At 39.5% G+C, this 8,228-nt stretch overlaps 1 protein-coding gene across 1 annotated transcript in view; it reads left to right on the top strand.

Moving 5' to 3' along the window:
* atf6b (activating transcription factor 6 beta) overlaps positions 1 to 8,206 on the top strand; it is a 15,334-nt gene extending 7,128 nt beyond the window's left edge. The window contains exons 3-16 of the mRNA XM_008422661.2: positions 46 to 118; positions 200 to 279; positions 549 to 756; positions 2,213 to 2,374; positions 2,577 to 2,746; positions 3,081 to 3,260; positions 3,856 to 3,938; positions 4,133 to 4,348; positions 5,147 to 5,254; positions 5,739 to 5,838; positions 6,003 to 6,070; positions 6,635 to 6,734; positions 6,826 to 6,910; positions 7,013 to 8,206. Of these exons, the coding sequence (XP_008420883.2) occupies positions 46 to 118; positions 200 to 279; positions 549 to 756; positions 2,213 to 2,374; positions 2,577 to 2,746; positions 3,081 to 3,260; positions 3,856 to 3,938; positions 4,133 to 4,348; positions 5,147 to 5,254; positions 5,739 to 5,838; positions 6,003 to 6,070; positions 6,635 to 6,734; positions 6,826 to 6,910; positions 7,013 to 7,305 (1,926 nt within the window). The 3' untranslated portion in view covers positions 7,306 to 8,206. The remainder of the gene's footprint in view (positions 1 to 45; positions 119 to 199; positions 280 to 548; positions 757 to 2,212; positions 2,375 to 2,576; positions 2,747 to 3,080; positions 3,261 to 3,855; positions 3,939 to 4,132; positions 4,349 to 5,146; positions 5,255 to 5,738; positions 5,839 to 6,002; positions 6,071 to 6,634; positions 6,735 to 6,825; positions 6,911 to 7,012) is intronic.
* Positions 8,207 to 8,228: the final 22 nt, after the last annotated feature.

The following is an 8,228-nucleotide window of genomic DNA, read 5'->3' as shown; positions in this document are numbered from 1 at the left end:
ATAATGTTGTTTAATATCAAAACATCTGTCTCTGTGTGCTTGTTTTGTTTCTGTTTAGGAAACACTTCGGTGATAAAAAATGAGATGACATTGACGGAGCCGCTCCCTGTGGAAATGTGTAAGCTGAGTTTTTTTCTAATCTAATCTTTGCACATTGTGTTTTTACAGTGTTTCCACTAGCTATGTTGTTTCTGTTCAGTGTTCCAGGTCAAGGCTGAGCCTCCCTCTCCTGCTTCCTCGCTGGAGTCGGATTGTTCGACCTTGTCGCCTGACCCACAGGTGGGATTTTTCAGACGATTGAGGAGGCTGTTTTATCACACAAATAGACCAATGAAACTGTTTGTGTCATGATTTGGATGCTTATCTTTTAATATTAAAGGAAACTAATAAATAACTGAAGATATATTTCAAAGTCATAGTGTAAAGAGGTAATCTTTATTTTTTTAACCTTTACTTAACCAGGTGAATGATTAAGAACAATTTTTATTTACAGTAATGACCTGACTGTGAGGGAAGAACACAAACTTATTGTCCTATCTCCTTTCCAGGTTACAATTAAAGCCGAAAACCCTCCGACTCCTCCGTACATGTATGGAGACGTACTGTCTCCTCCGCTGGGGACGATGGAGGTAACCGTGGCAACGACAGCAGTACCCCCACCCCAGTCCCAGATTCCAATAATGACACAGACTCAGCTGCAGGCACCATTAACATCTGTCCAAGCAGTCATCAATGGAATACAGACACAAACTGCAGGTATGCGGCTTCTTCTGAAGCGTTTACTCCATTATATTCTTCTATATTGACACAATAAGAAGCACGAGACAAGCATTACATTAGCACTCCACACCTTTTGTTCATGCAAATCTGAAAACAAGATATTCCACTCGTGCTTAGTGTTGTCAGTTTTTTTTTTTCTCTGCACATATCTGCGTGCTGTCAACGCCAGAGCCTGAATAGAGAGCTCGGTTTACCTTCCACTCATCTGTGGAGGTATTCTGCACACAGACCCTGGGGCAGCCCCCCACACAATGGTGGGAGTACTGTATAGGTGTGGGAACTCCTCTAAAGAAGAAGAAGGGTCTGTGGTGGGTTGTAACCGAATACAGAGTTTTGGATAAATGGAACGTTTCTAGTCTTCATACTAAAAGGCCTTCAGACATTTAAATAGCAACTCAGTCTGCAGTCTTTTAGACTTCACAATGTTGTTTTCTTGATTAAGCACATACAGCTGTAAATATTGCATGTAAATGAACAAAATGCACTCAAAACTTTGGGCATTTAGGACAGGTTGACGTTTCTGGCATTTGGGTAACTCCTCTATTAGCTTWAATGAAAGTATGAAGGATYTCTAAGTTATTGCATAGTTCCATCTGCCCAGTWATTGTTTTGTTTTATAAGGTGTATGTATATYTATGAGCTATGCTACTTTTTAGGAATTTTATACCCAGTAAAAAATATATATTTTCTCGTTGGGACAAGGATCATAGGAATTATTTTGAAAAGAAAACGTTAAAAACAAAATCCAGATTGGTGTTGAGAATCAGAGAAAGTTACCGCCTGGAGCTGCTGTCTCCTTAGTAAGCTTTGATATTAGAACCCTTTCGAATGACTGCTTAGTTCCTATCATGCAAATWATTTTTATTTATTCCTGAGGTTAGGYTCTGTGGTAGTGACAAGACCATTTTCTATTTGCATATTAAYGTATATTTGGTGTCTAATTATTAAAATAGGCAACTGTGATCATTTTATGTGCATCTAAACAAAAGTTTTTGTGGATTTGAGTTGTTTGCAGATGGTTGTGGTCTCTAACCCCCAAATAAACAGAGTAGTTTAGAAGTCACTCTGTGACCAGTACAATCATATGTTCTGATTTATGACATTATCAAGGCCCTGTTTGTTAAAATGTTACATTTGCTAACATGTACAACATGAAGTTGTRAAAAGTTTGTTTTTTAACTGCTTGTTTTCATTTCCAGTTGTAGCACCAACTGTTCTCCATCTTTTCTTGTTTCTTTACACTGGATGTTGAGGGAGAACCGATTTAAAAAGCTTCTTCTGAACTCAATAACATGCTGGAGAGAGTATTTAGTCATTTAATCTAGTGTGTTYGAGGAGGAAAGCATTTCAGAACAGTTGTGCACAGAGAAACTGCTACAGAATATATCTTTTTGTGATGTGAAATAACCTAAAAGTTTGTGTTTTTYAYCAGTCCTGCCAAGCACATTAAAAGCCAGCAGCATCCTGAGCACCAAACCTCCCATCCAGCCCCGACCGGTGTGTGTTGCTGCTTCACTCCCCGTCCCCCAAAACCCTGCACCAGCGAAGACCCTCATACTGCAGGGGCTGCCCTCCATGGATCAGAACAGACCTGGTAGGACAGTATTGTCCCGTTAGTCGTATTTATACATTTTCTTATTTATTTTGTTAAAGAATGACGATCTTCAAGTATTTTTCATGTGAAATCAAATTCAACTACTAGATAAATTCCCAAGTTTTTGTCCTTTTTATTCTAAATTCCAGTAAAGTAATTAGCTTTGTGTCTGATCGCTAACGTAGCGCCTTTCTCCCTCCAGTCGTCCTCTCTCCGTCCGTCTGTCTCAGTTCGGCTCCGGCTATTGTCAAAATGGAACCTGTGTCCCCCAGCATCCCTCAGCACTGCTCCAGCCCAACTGCCTCCTCAACCAGCAAGCCCATCGTCCCGGCGACCACGGCGTTGCCCAGCAACAACTCCAACGACATTGATGTGAGTAGGTGGATGCGGTGACTCACGCTGAAACAAAACCCTGCCAGGTTGAAGGCTGGCTACAATGTTTTGCTCTTTTTCTGACAGTAAATGTGATGAAATTATTATCAATACCCACAGTTCATTACTCAGAGGTTTATAAACATCTTTTCATTTTTGCTTGGCACTCGGAGAAAAAAAAACTATTCAGTTTTTCAGTTATAAATCCACATAACGGCATACTGACCTCGATCTCTGCTGCTGATTTTAACTCATCCAGCTGATTTCTTTTCTATTTTGAATTCTGAATAATTTCTTCCTACTTCCTTCCCTCTTCAAATTTTTTCTTGCACAGATGAAGGTGCTAAAGCGGCAACAGAGGATGATAAAGAACCGAGAGTCTGCCTGCCAGTCGAGAAAGAAAAAGAAGGAATACCTGCAGAACCTGGAGGCYCAGCTGAGGGAAGCACAGCAGGAGAACGAACGACTCCGCAGGGAGAACCAGGCGCTGAGGGAGAGACTGGCTGTGAAGGAGGTGAGTGGCRGTGAGACAGGGGAACTTTAGGATGGACAGGCTTGAAGAAAGAACAAGTTACAATAATATTAAATGAAAATATGTAATAAAATTTGCTCCATTCAGTTAAAAGCAGAGTTAAAAGAAGTTTGTTTTTAGGTCCAGTGTAAAAGAGATGCACAGCTGAATTTAAGTTGTTGTGCAGGTTCAATATTGAATTAAGTTGCGATAGCTGTTGTTAAAAATAGCCAAATAAACAAAGAGCAAGCAACTGGTTTTGAATAAGGTTTATGTCTTTAAAACTACATATGGAGAGCAGCTTTTTCTTCTACTCTGTTGGTTTTGCACCTGCACACCTGAAGAAGAGGAAGAAGCATGTGGTAAACGGGGAAACTTGAATAACAAGACCTGAAGACTGAGTGACAGGAAAACGCACAAGAAACAGAGAAACCTGCTAATCCAGTTGATAAAAAGATAAAACTATAAATCATGCAAGCTTTTTTTTCGGTATATAGCAAAATGGACACGTTTGCAAAATAAAAAGCTGATTTTACACATTTATGAGGTTCAGCGTGTGTGAAGCAAAATTGTCATTTTTATGTTCTTTGTGTTTCAGAGCAGCGACTCTGCAAGCAACAAGAGAGCAGTGTGTGTCATGGCGGTTCTGCTGTTCATGACCTTCAGCTTTGGCCCCGTCAGGTATCCGCTCACARCTTTCTTCAAAATATTAGGATGATATGATTTAKTTTARCATCTCAGTCTGTTATTGTGTCACTCAGTGTCCAATTGTTGTTTTTACAAAGTTAAAGCACAAACTATATTGTATGGAATATATGGAAAAACCACAACGGTTGTATTTGAGATTTAAATGATTTTGGTGTTTATCGCTGCAGCATCACAGACAGGAAGCTGTCGGCCGGTCTGCAGGAAGATCTGGTGTCGTATACGGGTCGCCGGCTGCTGGAGATCGAACAGCAGCAGGAGCGCCAGGCTGATCCTCAACCTCTCCAGAAAATTGAGGACAAACAGGAGAAACCGGAGTCCGGCGGCGACGAGCGGTGGAAGGGAGGAGAGGCGGAGAGATACGCTCCAGAGTCTTATCAGTTCCGGTGAGGCTAATCAATCGCTGTAAACACATTTTCTTGACATGCAGTGAAAAGACTGGGAATAAACTGAGGCTACAACTTCCACTGTGGAATTTTGATTAACTTTATATGAATAAAATCACACTAAGTTTTAAAAAAAAACGAGCTATTACACTGAACGCGACTGTTTTCACAACCCAATATCACTTTATGCTAACAAACACAGACTGATGTAGAATGTAGTTATTTTTTTAGCAATACATTGACCCTTATTTAAGGGCTACTCAATGTATGAGTGTGTCAATATTGTTGTATTGCTAATATTTCAAAGGACTTTGCAATAAATACTATTAGTTGAAGTATTGTGAAAAAAATGTACTTAAGATAGGATCAAAAATCATTGCAGAATAAATTCTTCAAGTGGTCAATTTATTTTTTTAAACAACCATTAAAAACTCAAATGCTAGATTTGGTTACTTAAGTTATCTTGTTTTTTTTCTGTCATGCAGCGGATAAATGATGCTGTTTGGTCATTTTCATATTGGTGTCACAGTTCTCATTGTGTTCCTTGTCTGTTGCATCCTGTTGTAACTCATTACTATCCAGAATGGTAACCTGCATTTTATTTAGACGCCCAACAAAGCTGGTTCTACACCATATCCCTCACTTTTTACATGTGGAACATAGAGTTTCTCTGCAGGAGTTTTACCAACTTTATTTAAAGAATCTTACATTTAGTAAAAACGTGATTATTTATTTTATTGCTCCCAGCAGCTTTCCTARTGTCTAACCATTGTCCTGTATTTTCTGGTTGTTGGACAGAAACCTGAGTGACATGTTCAGTGACATGAAGGATCTGGTTCTGCCAGACATCGAGCGTTACTTCACTTCCTCAGACTGCCGACAGTTCAACCGCTCTGAGTCTCTCAGGTCAGTCCTGCCCTGGTCGAAATATCTCGTTTTATCACGCCTTCATTTTTTTACAACCTCCTCAGGAGAAATTTGTAAACAAATGTTTAAGCCCCTGCAACTGCACAGGGACAAGTAATACTTGAATTATCTGATGCTGTTTATTTGTTCACTAATTACTCTTTTCTCATTTCATTAGTAAAGGTTAAAAATCAGTCACAAAAAAACCTTGTTTGTTTCACAACCTGCATCTCATTAATGTGTTCATCTTTGTTGTGAAAGATCTCAGTTAGACTTCCTCGGATTGTTTTTGCTCAATCTGAGCAGCTGCTGCACATTTTGTTGATGAGATTTAYCCAAATAAACAAATCACTGTCCAGTACAGAAGTCAGTAGAGTGGACACAYTAAATATAGTTTTTCAAAAATGAGAAAAAACCCCAAAACAAAACAAAAAAACTTTTTTTTTGCATAGCGACTTAAACTGAAAGGTCTCTGTGACTCCAGGCTTGCAGACGAGCTGAGAGGTTGGGTTCATCGACATCAAATCGACAGGAAGAAGTCTGGAGGAAAAGCAAAGACGGCCAAAAAAGCAAAGATCACCCAGGTGATATTTTTAAGATTTCATCTACTTTATAAAGATAGTTTTATTAACCAGGAAACGACTCATTAAAATCTCTTTTAGAAACACAATAAACACAGTTTCAGTTGTAAAGGATTTAACCTGAAAAACTCGAGACAAACCTTTTTTGTATCTTTGTTTTGAAACAGAAAGCTCAACTGAGGAAGGCAAACATCTCCAGATATCTGCCGATCCAGGCTCACCGCTCCATAGAAAGGTACAACAAGACTGTTATTAAGAAGGTGACCTAACTATGAGTAAAGAAGACAGTGTTTTTTCTCGTTTGGTACAGGTACAAAAAAATGCCAAAAATATCTTATAWAATCCAAGAAATTCAGTTGTTTTCTTCTAAATTTATAAAGTTGAACTTTGAAGTTATCAAATCCTACATCGGAATGACAAGTATTACTGATACTTGTTTAGCTCAACCACTTTGAATTAGCTCATTTAACAAATATTACAACCAGTTTCAGAGTTCAAATCAGTTTTGTCAGCAGCAGCTCATTCTGCTCATTCTAACAACACAAACGAGCAGAAACGTTTCTCCTTTCTGAGACTGGAAACATCAAATATGTTCACAATAATTACTGAATGATTCCATCTTATTACTGGATTGTGGCTTTGACCATCACATCTTTTTRTATGTTTTTAAAAATGTGCTTGATTTTAACTAAACAGAACATTTTTGCCGTAGTTATTAGATTTTGGTAAACAGAATATTAATATTTTGGTTTGAGTTTTTAAGTTTCTTCTTCTGGTTCCTGTTCTTGTTCCCCTGCAGTCAGCTGAGGGTACTTCCTGGTCCTGAGGTCACCTACAGCGACTTCCTGGACGCCATCGACCGCAGGGAAGACACGTTCTACGTCGTGTCTTTCAGGAGGGTGAGACTATTAAAARCATTTCAGTTCCAGTTTGTGATTTTAGATCTTAAACATCMGATACTAATCAATCAAAATGTGTTGATTCCTGCAGGACCACCTGTTACTTCCTGCCATCAGCCACAACAAAACCAGCCGSCCTAAAATGTCTCTGGTGATGCCGGCCATGTCTGTTAACGGTGAGTCTGTCTGGATGATTTCTAAAACATTTGGAGAACAGTAAATGATGCGTTTGCTGACCTGGTTCCTGGGTTTGACCTTTCTGGTCTCGTCCTCCTCAGAGAGTCTCTACAACTCGTCTCAGGGCTACGAGATGATGATGCAGGTCGACTGCGAGGTTATGGACACTCGCATCGTCCCCATAAAGTCCTCTGCCGTCCCTCCGTCTCTTCGCGACCCCACCCCTCCTCCGCCCGCCTCCCAGCACGGCGCCCACCATCACCATGGCAACAACACCTCCCTCAGAGGGCGGCACCAGCACCATCCATCGTCTTCTTCCCCGTCTCCAAGGCAGCCTCTGCCCTCCCGAACTCAAACACCCGAATACTTGATCAGCCAATCAGAAGGCGTCTGAGGAGACACAGAGACGAGTCTGATGGTTGAAGGTTGGTGACTCAGATGAAGAATCAAAGGAAATCTTTTTAAAATCTCTTCACTAAGCAAAAAAGGTTTCAGAGACGTTTAGAATCCAACAAAACTGTGTTAAATTCTGTGAGTTTATCTAGCATTTCATCAGCGACGGGTACTGACAGGACCAAATAAAATACTGTCAAAATACACAGATCTATTGAAAGTGAATCAAACTGATCAGTTTCAGTTTTCTTTAGAGACTACTCGGTTATTTCCCTTCAACAGTCAAATCTTGATCAAATTTGACTCTTTATCGGGCTCTGTTCCGTTTGATGGGGCCACATTTTGAAGTTCTTTGGACGTTGCATATTTAAACCCGTCATCTCTGGTTCTGCAGACATACTAAAGTCACTAAGAAAAGAAGTYACTGCGATATAATCTACGTGTTTAGAGGTTATATTCAGGTTTCAGGACATGAAATGTTTTCAGTGTCATGGATTGAGTTTTTTAATGGTTTCAGGGTTTAAAACTTTCGTCTTGGGATTCTAGGCGTAGAGAGACACGATGTACATATTTAGATACATTGTGATCAATAAAACTGCAGAAATCTAGYGTTCCTTTATCTGAAAAAAGTCAAGAAACTTTAAAGGCCTTTACAGTTTGTTGTAAATACAGTGTATTTCATAAATCTGATTATTTGACACAACATTGACAGCTGCTGCATGACGGCRGGCGCTATTTGGTTAAAAGATATGTGAGGTGGGTTTTTTTGTTCTTTTTGTAGACTTTATAMATTTTTACAAAGGAGTCTTGTTGATTTGTTTTCTCAGCAAACACACTATATGAATGCCAGCTGCAGTTCAAGTTGAGCAGTGGCGTAGAAATTGAGTTTCAGCAGAATCAATTTGTTTAATAAGTTCAAGAGTT

The sequence above is a fragment of the Poecilia reticulata genome, linkage group LG11 (genome assembly GCF_000633615.1).
Source record: "Poecilia reticulata strain Guanapo linkage group LG11, Guppy_female_1.0+MT, whole genome shotgun sequence".
Classification (NCBI taxonomy): domain Eukaryota; kingdom Metazoa; phylum Chordata; class Actinopteri; order Cyprinodontiformes; family Poeciliidae; genus Poecilia; species Poecilia reticulata.
This window is presented reverse-complemented; position numbering and strand designations above follow the sequence as displayed.